The following is a 12,383-nucleotide window of genomic DNA, read 5'->3' as shown; positions in this document are numbered from 1 at the left end:
AATCAGGAGAAAAGAAATGGTCCCGTACGTGCTAGGCTGGTAGCTAGAAATTAAGATAGATATACGAGGTCGGATTTCTTACATTTGATCCGCTAGCTAGCTAGGTTGGCTAGATAGTAGATAGCTGGTCACATTTTCACTCCGATCGATCTTGTTGTACGTAATCGAAAATATTTATGCCAACATATACATACGTTGTAGTTCTGACGGGACCATGCTATCATAGTTTTCTTTTTTGATGCGGACCATGCCTGCTTTCATAGTTATCAAAACCATATATATGTGTACGAGGACCACTTACAAGAAGAACACATATTTGCTTCACTATCTTCATTCTCAATACCTCCCCCAATTCAAACGTTTGCTTCCGAAAAACGTCATGGAAAGAATATACAATGACGTTTTCAGGCAAACATCATATATTTGCTGTCATTAAAACTATTTTTATAGGATTTCAAAAAAAAAAAAAAAACTATTTTTATAGTAGTGCAGACGTTTTTGGGCAACCCTTTAACTATAATTTATTTTATCTCTTGGCTGATAACATTTTTAATGCAAATTGCATTATAGTACTATAGCTGTATAGAGTGGTCGACCTTTGATATATTCCATTATATATATATATAGTTACTTTTGCTATCTTTTGGACAATTTATCATTCTTTCCGATCCAAAGTGCGAAACTAGCTTGCATATAAATATCTAATTAACCATGATCTTTTATTAATTATAAGTTTACGGAGAAAGATAACCGAAAACAAATACAATTCATACTAATTTTGAGAGATTCATAACCACTTTACTCGCTGGACTCATGAACGCATTAACATCTGACTTACATATGCAGTCTTGCAGAACAATAGTTATGAAATTGTATCTAAAACACACGAGGCTAGAAAAATTAAATGACTTGACAATGAATAATTGATGCAGCTCAATGATCATCGATCTACTGTTGTTTTGATGAAAGAATCATTTACTGTTTCATTCCTTTCCACAAAGAACTGGCAATTTTATTGGTTAGGAAATACTATAGTATGCATTAATGCGTACCATTTCCTTGTAACTAGCTAGGGGACCTCAATCAATCAATTATATAGGGAATACATGAATTCTAATTTGTACCAAAAACGGTCCCTGGTCTGTGTTGTATATATAGAGCCAGAGATCGGTTGGCATACCTACACACGGGCTAGCCCACCCTAAATTTTGAAAAAGCATAGAATTCTACCTAAATTTTAGTTTAAAATGCTAAAAATTAAAAACTAACCCACCTTAAATTTCTAATTTTAGCACATATGTTATTAAACTTATTCCATTTTTGACATAAATTAGTTCATGTTAGTTAAAAAACTACATTTCTAGCTAAAGTTTAATTGAAAAGGCTAAAAATTAAAAACTAGCTCAACCTCAAGTTTTCAAAGTTAGCCCATATGCAATTAAACTTAATCCATATTAATAAAAAGAAAAATTCTAGCCCACCCCATTATAAAATCCTGGGTTCACCATTGCTCGCGATCGAATGTAGAACCTAACATAAAAACAGAAGAGGAAAACTTAAACAGAAGAAGCTTGGACATTATAGTTGTCAACTTTTGATATAGCAATACGACGACGTCTTAAAACTATCAGTTTTTTAGTGATGCATATTAGAGAAAAACCAAAATATATTTTCTTAAAATCACATCCAATTTACATTAGCAAACTGTCATTACTGAATGTACGCGTGTAATTGAGTGAACAAGTTATATATGCCAAGAGAAGAGTTTGAGTTTTACCTCTCTGACCAATTTGGGCAGGTGATGGTAAATGGTTAGAAACTTAGAATATTCAGGTTGGGGTTGGCTTGGTCGGCATAGCTCTCCGAGGTGTACGTCTCGGTGTCCAAATCAGGTTTTGGGGGGGGGGGGGGGGGGGGGGGTCCTAAATTAGGTGGGATGCCTCGAACTTTATGGGTGTTCAACGGAGTTCGGAATTGCATGCCATGGATTCACATATGATGTCTTCATCTGTTTAAGATGCTTATATTATGATGGTGAAACAAACCCTATGCAAACTAATAATCAAGCCTAAAACCCCACTGAGTAAAAGAAAACCAGATTCAAAACAACTAGAAAACATCAAATGCTGGAAATCAAAGAAACCTAGCTATATGTCAAGACGCAGCGTTGTGTTTGATTCATCTTGTCATATCTCTTTCGGAAATGTATTATATTTAGCATTTTCACACCCAACACCAAAAACTTCACATAGTGTTATAGGCTTACTAAAAATAAGTGAGCGTAAATGTTCAATGAGCAGATATCGTAACAACTTAGGTCGTAGATGAAACTGGTTAGATTAATGACCATTTAGCTCGTTTTGTATGAAACTTAATGGGGTATATATAAGAAGATTGACTTGTAATATAATTTGCCTTGTATTTTGTATGAAAGTTAACAGCTTATATAAGGGAAACGCCGTTGCCCTTTGCTCTCTCGACGGAGACGTATGCTCTTTCTTAATTTATATATAAAAATATTTATCAGACATGATATAATGTACGGATAAATGTCTGTTATCCTTGAGTGTCTAAATCGAGAGACACGAACAACTATTTTGCAGCTTTAATCCAATGCGAACTCGACAACGCACATCCCCGAAACTACCCGGTTTCCAAATACCAGTCGTCACTCTCTCCGATCTCTCTCACTTATATATATGAGCCTTCTGGGAACAAGAGCTCCTCAGTCCTCCCAAGCACAAAAATAGAAAGATGCCCCAAGAAAGCCTCGTTTTTCATTAACACTTCCATTCCTAGAGGAATAAGAACAAGACCGATACCCTCATTATCATCATTCTTTCCTTTTTCATCTTCTTTTCCTGAACCAACCAGATTAGGGTTTTCCATTAGTTTTTGCTATTTTGGGTGATCAATTTCTCTCAATTTAGAGGCAAAGTTAACTCAATTCTTCGAAAATGGGAAGAGGCAAGGTTCAGCTGAAGCGGATCGAGAACAAGATCAGCAGGCAAGTAACATTCTCGAAGCGAAGGACTGGATTGATCAAGAAAGCTCATGAGATCTCAGTTCTGTGTGATGCTGATGTAGCTTTGATTGTCTTCTCCACCAAAGGCAAGCTCTTTGAGTACGCTACTGATTCCAGGTACACTCATTTATAAGCTTCATCACATTAGTATTCAAATTTAGACTCTGTTTGCTGCACAGATTCAATTTCTAGTCCTTCTAACTAGCTTGAGCTAGCAAGCTTATATATTTTTCATTTTTTCTTTTCTGGGCAGGTAGTTATTGCTGTTCTTCAAGTTCATACTTGAAATGAACTTGAACAAAGCTAAACTTTAATTGAAAATCATCTTAGAGGTCGACATATATGAATACATATATGTCAAAATACCCGTACAGCAAATTCAGATGTTTTTTTTTTTTCCTTTTCTTTTCTTGTTTTAAATTATCAGTTGTCCAGAATTTTCCTACAATATATTTTGACAGTGTAGTAACTCGCTTAGGGGACAGATCATTAGACGAAGTGCAGTAATTAACAAGCCAGTTAATTACTACTAATTTGGTTACTATTCCCAAAAGGATGTATGTTAAATAGAAGACTCAAAACTTCAAAAGAAAGAAAAGGGAATATATATATACAATATCCAAATACTAGTACATGAGCATGGGATGCCTGTACTTCTTAATGTTAAATACAATTAATCCAAATTAGTAGCACTTCTCATTGTTTCAAATAAACAATTTGTTCACAAGTACTGTCGGACCAGGATGAACAAGGTCCTTGAGAAATGTGTTACGATAGTATATATATCAGTATTTGCCTAATCCTCTATTTAATAAAAAAATAAATAAATAGTATATCAGTAATTTTTTTTTTCTTGTATATGTGTATATTTTCGACATTTTTGGTAGTGCATCCCGAATTTCTGCTCAGTAATATATTTAGGTTTTGCAAATTAAGGTGCGAAGGAAAATAATGCTAATAAGGCATTGTTAATTGGGGTTTCCGAACTGAATTATTGATCATAGAAACGATTAGCTAGATTCCTGACTTAATACCAAAACTAGTCTACCTTGCTGCAAAAGAAAAGAAGCTACATGCGTTCTTTTTCACATGATTTGAAATTGTTTGGATTTCAATTTTAAATAACTAGCGATCAAACAAGTAACTCATACTTAGGCGTCGTTGCTAGTTTTGTTATCAGTATTCTTATTTTAGTAATTAACCAATTTTTTTTAATTTCTTTCTCTATATATCGAATTGGATCCAATAGTAAGCTAGGTTTGATAACATAAACTAAAAATTTACATTATCTTCCCCTCAAATTCTGGACACTAATCACATTTCTCTGGAAAAAGAAAATGATGTACGCATCCAACTACTTATTAACTAAACTCTATGGTACAAGGTTTAATTTAAGTTCAAATAGAAAATAAGAATACGTACACGTACAGAATAACATCAAATTTATTCGCAAAACTTGATAAAATTAGAGGTTTAATCATTCACTTACTCTGTACTCACCAGACTATGCATGTTCAAGAAGTTCACTTTTCTTTGAGTTACTCCTATATATTAGCATTGACAAAATTACTGTCCATTTCCTAACAACTTAATCATCGGAGGAGGTATATATCCAACACAACTACCCCTTAATGCACATTTGACGCACCTGATATATACTAATATATACCTCATATTCCAAGCCTTAATAAAGTACCTCGTACTAAGATATACCTCATGATGCATACACTGCATTACTGCATCATCATGATCGACACATATAAGAGCTTTATAACTTGTTGATTGATGAGCGATCGATATAAGTTTCTGAATTGTTCATTCTCACACTTCCAGTTCAGACTTTAGAATAATTTCATTTTAGCTTGCGGTTCTGACCTTGTTTTTCTTTCTCACAATTCAGCATGGATGCGATCCTGGAGCGATATGAACAATACTCGTATGCAGAAAGGCAGAGCACGGGTATTCCTGATTCTCAACCACAGGTATTCAATGCATTCCTAACCTAGAGTGTGTATGTAATAAATATGTGTGTATGAATATTTGTGTGTCTATAGCCTTAAATGATGGCTTGGTATAAATGGTTTCCTCAGGTAAATTTCAATTTTATTACATGATAAATTTTCAGTTAAGGATCTAATTAAGGCTCGAGCTCCAGTAGTTTGTTGCTCGAATGTAATGTACTTGAGAATTAAATTTATACCTAACCATTTAATATGACCATTTTCTTAAGAATGCGCGCATAGAAGTCTATACCTAACCATTAATTTGTCTGCATGGTTTTCCTAGCTAGGGTAATTTTCTTAGTATTAAAGAATTTAAATAATTAGTTTCTCCATCAAAATGGATCCAGAGCCGTTTTTTGCAGTAGTCTTAGTCTTATTGATTCGTAAGTTATGCCTTGTAGCAAGCTTTTGGATTAAGTTAAACCAGTAAAAATTTCAAGCCCTAAGTTTCCGATTTGTTAGTCTATATATACCCAAATTTATTAGACCTGGTACCATTTATTTTCATTAACAAGAACTCATAATTTCTCAACTACTTCTAGTTGATGTGAGTTTTTATTTTTATTTTTTGCCCAAGAATATGTGCTCTCATTGGCTGCAGTAGTCTTAGTCTTATTGATTCGTAAATTACACCTTGTAGCAAGCTTTTGGATGAAGTTAAACCAGTAAAAATTTCGAGCCCCAAGTTTCCGATCTGTTAGTCTATATATGCCCAAATTTATTAGACCTGGTACCATTTATTTTCATTAACAAGAACTCATAATTTCTCAACTACTTCTAGTTGATGTGAGTTTTTATTTTCATTTTTTGCACAAGAATATGTGCTCTTATTGGCTGCAGTAGTCTTAGTCTTATTGATTCTTAAATTACGCCTTGTAGCAAGCTTTTGGATTAAGTTAAATCAGTAAAAATTTCGAGCCCCAAGTTTTCGATCTGTTACTTCTCAAAAAAAGTTTCCGATCTGTTAGTCTATATATACCCAAATTTATTAGACCTGGTACCATTTATTTTCATTAACAAGAACTCATAATTTCTCAACTACTTCTAGTTGATGTGAGTTTTTATTTTCATTTTTTGCACAAGAATATGTGCTCTTATTGGCTGTAGTAGTCTTAGTCTTATTGATTCGTAAATTACGCCTTGTAGCAAGTTTTTGGATTAAGTTAAACCAGTAAAAATTTCGAGCCCCAAGTTTTCGATCTGTTAGTCTATATATACCCAAATTTATTAGACCTGGTACCACTTAATTTTCATTAACAAGAGCTCATAATTAATTTCTCAACTACTTCTAGTTGATGTGAGTTTTTATTTTTATTTTCTGCCCAAGAATATGCGCTCTCATTGGCTGAAATATTCACAAGAGCCTCTCCCATATGGGCATTGAAAAAAAATTGATAATTAAGAAATAGATTACAATTACATTATTCAAATGATTACACCTCTAGGAGCTTCTAACTTTGAGAGGTACTACTTGCATAACATTTTAGCCGTGGAATTTTTGTTTATGTGAAGTTATTGATGGTTATGAGCTGATTTAAGAAATTAATAAGCTGTTTATATAAGCCTTTGTTCCACGGTGGTTGCTTATACAGGGAAGTTGGTTCATGGAATTTCCCAAGCTTGCGGCAAGGATTGAAATCTTACAAAGAAAAATAAGGTACGTATGTTCGTATGCCACAGTTAGAATGATCATCAGTTTCCGTTCCAGTAACTGCGATGATCACTACTTTGATTAATTTCTCTAGGAATTACACGGGAGAGGATTTAGACCCCTTGAGTTTGAGGGAGCTTCAAAATTTGGAGCAACAGATCGATACAGCTCTTAAGCGCGTGCGAGCAAGAAAGGTGAATCATGTCAACAGTAGCTAGCTTGATAGATCTTATTTAGCTCAGTTCGATAAACCATCTTGCTAATAGGATTTCCTGTCAATCGATTAATAATACTCATACCGTAGTTATTGTCTGTGGAATTGTTCAGAACCAAGCAGTGCATGAATCCCTTTCAGAGATGCACAAGAAGGTATGTTCTGCATGAACTGCATTTATGTACGTGCTTTTGTTTTATGGACGTCTTCTCACATTAGTACTATTGACAATTTCAGCAAAGGACACTGCAAGAGCAAAACAACTCGCTAGCAAAGAAGGTAAAATTAATTAGGGCAAGTGAACTGGCCAGGTTATAGCTAATTGTGATCGAGTTACAGATGAATAGTGCATCTAATATATTGCAAAATGTAACTAATTAAATCCCTACAGCTGAAGGAGAACGAAAAGCTGCTGCAGGAAGAACCTAATGATAATCAGCAGCCAAACCCCTCAACCCTCGTGTTAATGCCTACTCAGCAAGCTCCAAAATCACCAGCACTACTCTCTTCTCTAACTATTGGGTACATCCTTACATATTTTGTGCTATATTTATGTTGCATATATTTCTTCAGATACAGTTTTTAATTAGCATAAAAAACACATTCGAGTACTGACAATAAGTATGCAAATGCAGTGGGGATTTCCAGGGAAGAAGAGATGCAATGGATGAAGATGTTAGGGATTATCAGGGAAGAGCAGAAACTCAGCCTGCTAGTAGCACAGTCATGCCACCATGGATGGTTCGCCATTTGAATCAATGAGACAATGATACATGCACTCACATCAGGGAAAAGCAGAAACTCAGCCTGCCAGTAGCACAGTCATGCCACCAGGGATGGTTCGCCATTTGAATCAATGATACATGCACTTGCATCAGAAATATGTTATTTATGTTTTTATTTGGAGTGTGGATCTACTGCAAGATGTATAAGGACATCACTAATGTTTAATTTACCTGTCTGGTCTCTAGTCTCTACCATGTATATATAGGAATAAGAACAAGAATGTTTCTTTCAAAACAAAATTGCAATAATCTAACCATATCAAATATTGAGGTACAGTACCATCTTGATCTGCCCTACCTCATGCTGCCCCTCATAACAGTTGTTGAAATTTCTACATGCAACAAACTGCAGAGTGCAGAATCACCAAAAACACAAACAGTTCAAAGCTTCAAACATAGATTGTGAAGCAGCTGTTCGTTTTGATAAGTTCAGGTTCAAAGCTTTCATACAACTAATGAGTAATTACAGAAACAAGTCCAACATCTCAATGTGACGTTTTGACATCAATACATACAAGATCAGAAGAGATATAGCCACTTTACAGTTAATGTTATTACAACAACTCTTATTAGTTATTTTCTAACTAGATTGTACATCAAGTGATCAATAATTCCTGTAATGGTGATACAAATTGACATAATGGTTAACCATCTCATGAGTTCCGTCCCAATTTTTGCTCAATTTCTACAAGTATTTGGTTCATCATCTTCACATTCGTAGTCCCCACCATCCGTTATGTGCTGCCTGCATCAAATGGAAACTAAAATGGTCATCTTCCTCAAAGATAAAGTAAATTGAAGAACAAAGAAGCATACAACCCTAATGCACTGGGGATGCTGCTGCAAAATTATTGCTCAGTACCTCAATCTTTCACAAAGGCGCACTAAGTTATCTGAATCTGTTCTAGACGCAATGTCCTCAATAATAGAAGCATTGGTTGGAGTCACACTATCTGCAAGCCTAAATTCGCACAATTCCTTCAAGGAACATGCATCGGTCAACACAGCTGAATGTCCCCCACCAGCTGCAAGTTTTCGAACTTCCCCAACACACCTGCAATTTGTAGTTCATTAAATGTACAAATGAAAGATAGATACGGAAAACCTGCTTTAAAACTTATCTGTAACGTACCAATCAACAGGAGATGGGTACCAAGCATAAGTAGATTTCTCATTAGATGCCTGACCATAGCTATTGTAGCCCCATCCATGAATCCTTCCTTCCCTTGTAGAAATAAGTGTATGGGAATGTCCACATGCAATGAGCTGCACACCAAGTGGAATAACCAAAGCAGGGATGTTTCGGAAAAAGCTGGCAGACTCATTAGGATTACATGAAAAGAATCCAGTTTCAGGGCCAAGACCTAATTGCCCTGCTCGACTGCCACCCCAAGCATAAAGAGCTCCCTTCTGAGTCACAGCACATGTATGCACACCACCACATGCCACATCTTTCATGAAGATTCCATCAAGTGCGACCACTTTCCTTGGCAGTAACTCTTTATCAGCAGATTGAAGAGAACAATGACCTAGTTGTCCCATACTTCCCAACCCCCAAGTATACCTGTGAGGGACAAATAAAATTACTGTAAGGAAGAAATCTGTAAAGACCCAAAAAAGTGAATATAAACTAACAAGTGAATATAAACTACATTAATAACGTGTTCTGGGAAAACTATTTTACATACGAGGATTGTCCGAGTGTTATATCATCTCATAACATAAATGAATGATTCAATATAAGAGAAACCTCTTTAATTTGGAGGATCTTTCTGGTAGAAAACCCAACATAAAAACTACTAGGCATCACAGTTTTATGTATAAAGAATGACAGCCATCTTTAATTTGGAGGATCTTTCTGGTAGAAAACCCAACATAAAAACTACTAGGCATCATAGTTTTATGTATAAAGAATGACAGCCATATCAGTGTTACTTCAGCTGCTAAAACCACTGCTGAGGATGTGAACCAACATTGACCAGGATAATTTACATCAATCAATATCAGCAGAATGCAAAATAGAATGAATCCATTTTCATAGCATCCTGTTCCTACTCTTAAAATAGGAGATCCCCACATGAAGATGCTGCAAATCCTCCAAGTCAAATGCCATGTGGATAACCCCGATACTCAAGCTTAAATGGAGGACATTAAAAAGCTTTTCAGATCACTTACACCTCGCCATCTTCAGATAGAGCGGCTGTGTGGTACTCCCCGCATGACACTTGGGTAATCTTCACAAGCTCAGGGGCTTCATCAAGGAACTTTGCATATGCATTTATAATACGAGCCCCTTGTAATCCTTCACATGTTACACCTCTGCCAAGCTGGCCAAATTCATTGTATCCTGGTGTATCCAGAATTTTAATTAAACTAATTATGAGAGGTGTTAAAAACAAGAGCATGAGCTTCAGTATTCTAAATTTTTTTAAGATATCCATCTGCGATTTAAAAAGAAAAAAAGTATCTATCACAAAATTGCAATGGCATAACCATGTCTAACTTCTATTCCTAGAAGTAGAAGATGCTGTTTAAGACAATAATTTTGTTTGGAGTTGGAATGTTTCAAAAGGACCACATAGAAAATGATTAAAGAAAAGCAATTACCCCAAGCTTGTAGCAGGCCATCCTCTGATAAAGCCATCACATGAGCTGCTCCACAAGATACTTGACGGATAGCCTGTTATGATCCTTTCAATAAGTAATGTTATGACTACGTAATAAATGAAATGTATGTTTGATTTCATGGAAGACCCATATGCTTACACCAATAAGCTCACACATTAGAAGTAACATAAAACCGCTCCACCAGAGAAAGTTCCTCCAATGAAGTATTCCCTACACCAACTGGTCATAATCCTAGTTGAGTTGTCCAACTTAAATAAACACATTGTTTGCTGCGGCAGCAAAGCCTAGACGTGTTTGACCCAAACAATCCAGCTAATGACAATCAATCAAGGTTACTTTACTCGGTAGCAGAATTGAGCCTAACAACCTCAACTTGATTAGATTCGATATCTATCACTTCCTCTGTTAGTGAACTCTCCATCTAAATACCATAACACTAAAACAAACTATAGCACAAAGAATCACAACGTACCGTGTTTGGAGCAAATGCCCCCCAAAACAAACGCGGCAGATTGGAACCCTACAATCAGAATTAGGAAAAAACAACTGAATAAATCATAATGCGCCATAAAGTGAACAGAAAAACAAGAAAGAATTTGTTCAAGATATTGAATGGGGCATCTTATTACCTGATTTTGCCCCCAAATCCAAAGCCTACTAGTCGAAACTGTCCCATCATTCTCTCTCGGCTCTGCAATGGCAGCTGTACAATGTGCTCCACACGACACAGATTTCACAAACTCCCTCTCCAACCGCTTCACTTTCTTCGGATGCTTACTTCTCTCCTCAGTCCCATCCCCCAATTGCCCAAATTCATTAGCCCCTGATCAAATCAAACATGTCAAAACCAAACAAAATCGAACCGAATACAAAAAATTGAAAACAAAAGAAACAAGGCTTTTATATTTTACCCCAAGTGAAGAGGGAGCCGTCGGAAGCAACCGCGGCGGTATGCTCGCGGCCGCAAGCAATGTCAAGCCAGCGGGAGTTAGCTCCGGCGGTGCAGTGAAAGAGCTCAGGGGAGAGCTGCTTGGGGATCCTGAGCTGGGGCTGTTTCCCGTTGCGGCCAGTCTGGCCGGACTGGTTGTATCCCCAGACGTAAATCGCACTCTTGGCCTTGATGGTTGTTGCCGGTGGGTAGTTTCGTCCTAATAGTTCTTCCATGTCCATTTTTGTTCAAAATGATGGTAATAATAATGAATTGGGCTTTTTAGTACGAATTGACCCAATCTGAAGTCGGAGGTTTTGCGAAATTTTTGGGGAAAGATTTGGACTTTGGGTGGCGAAGGGGGAGAGGTGGGTGTTGTCTGCTTCAGACAAAATGAAGGAGAGAATCTAGGAGAAACGCTGATGAAGAGAGAAGAGGGAATTCTGGGAGGGAGGAAATGTAGAGTGGGAGATGATCGATTGATAGCTCTTGAGTTAGTCAAATGAGAGAGAGAGGAGAAAAACTGATGATTTGATTTGGCCGTTAATCTTGTTGGGGTGGGACTTTTATGTGTTCCGAGGAACTGGGAGAAGGGAGCGGGCTCGGGTCGGGTCGGATTTTTGGCATTTAAGGCCCACTGGTGATTTTGAATGATGGACCCATCCGGTCCGTGTTGGCAAGGGACACGTCAACTGCCTAGCCCTACCTCTCGTCGCCTACCGTGATTTAACCGATTTGGTAAGGAGAAATTTTTCAGCACTACAGGAGGATTACGTGGCAGTATGATATGGTTTTACATTCTAATCAAATATTGACATATGCATTTTATTAAGGAAAAATTACATCAATTATTTTGTCAAAGACAATTTTTAGTTTGTTGTTGTTTTTTAAACCCTAAACTAGCCTTTTAAACCCTAAATTATAGACTCTAAACTCTAGACCCTATCCCCTAACCCCAAAACCATAAACCCTAACCCCAAACAATAAACCCTAGTCCAAACTCAACAAAGCCCCATGAAAGTCATTTCACAAAAAATAAAAAACCTTAATTTATATTTTAGTTGTAATAAATCCACGTGTCAGTATTTGATTAGAATGTAGTTACATGTCATGTTGCCATATGGTCCTCATGTAGCATTTGAAAATTTC

General features: G+C 36.5%; 2 protein-coding genes across 2 annotated transcripts; one reads left to right on the top strand and one right to left on the bottom strand.

Annotated features, from left to right (window-relative positions):
• Window positions 1–2,586: 2,586 nt before the first annotated feature.
• Window positions 2,587–7,739, top strand: LOC101311594 (agamous-like MADS-box protein AGL8 homolog). The gene is made up of 8 exons (XM_004304155.1): window positions 2,587–3,142; window positions 4,926–5,007; window positions 6,621–6,685; window positions 6,774–6,873; window positions 7,007–7,048; window positions 7,131–7,172; window positions 7,285–7,415; window positions 7,529–7,739. The coding sequence occupies exons 1-8, from the start codon at window positions 2,958–2,960 to the stop codon at window positions 7,653–7,655; spliced, it is 774 nt and encodes a 257-aa protein (XP_004304203.1). The 5' UTR covers window positions 2,587–2,957; the 3' UTR covers window positions 7,656–7,739.
• Window positions 7,740–8,100: 361 nt separating this feature from the next.
• On the bottom strand, window positions 8,101–11,776 carry LOC101311301 (probable E3 ubiquitin-protein ligase HERC4-like). Its single transcript, XM_004304154.1, has 8 exons — window positions 11,218–11,776; window positions 10,936–11,129; window positions 10,779–10,826; window positions 10,286–10,358; window positions 9,854–10,025; window positions 8,811–9,242; window positions 8,541–8,732; window positions 8,101–8,423 (listed from the first exon to the last, which is right to left on the bottom strand). The coding sequence occupies exons 1-8, from the start codon at window positions 11,474–11,476 to the stop codon at window positions 8,357–8,359; spliced, it is 1,437 nt and encodes a 478-aa protein (XP_004304202.1). The 5' UTR covers window positions 11,477–11,776; the 3' UTR covers window positions 8,101–8,356.
• Between the last annotated feature and the right edge of the window lie 607 nt (window positions 11,777–12,383).

This window comes from Fragaria vesca, linkage group LG6, assembly GCF_000184155.1.
Source record: "Fragaria vesca subsp. vesca linkage group LG6, FraVesHawaii_1.0, whole genome shotgun sequence".
In the NCBI taxonomy this organism is placed as follows: domain Eukaryota; kingdom Viridiplantae; phylum Streptophyta; class Magnoliopsida; order Rosales; family Rosaceae; genus Fragaria; species Fragaria vesca.
The sequence above is the reverse complement of the archived record's forward strand: the minus strand, read 5'-3'. Positions and strand labels throughout refer to the sequence as shown.

Coding starts and splice junctions, on each gene's coding strand:
- LOC101311594 (XM_004304155.1), top strand. CDS start 2,958: ATGGGAAGAGGCAAGGTTCAGCTGAAGCGGATCGAGAACAAGATCAGC. Junction 5,008..6,620: donor TTCCTGATTCTCAACCACAG/GTATTCAATGCA, acceptor TTGCTTATACAG/GGAAGTTGGTTCATGGAATT. Junction 7,049..7,130: donor TTTCAGAGATGCACAAGAAG/GTATGTTCTGCA, acceptor TGACAATTTCAG/CAAAGGACACTGCAAGAGCA.
- LOC101311301 (XM_004304154.1), bottom strand. CDS start 11,476: ATGGACATGGAAGAACTATTAGGACGAAACTACCCACCGGCAACAACC. Junction 8,733..8,810: donor TACCCATCTCCTGTTGATTG/GTACGTTACAGA, acceptor TACAAATTGCAG/GTGTGTTGGGGAAGTTCGAA. Junction 8,424..8,540: donor CGCCTTTGTGAAAGATTGAG/GTACTGAGCAAT, acceptor CATTTGATGCAG/GCAGCACATAACGGATGGTG.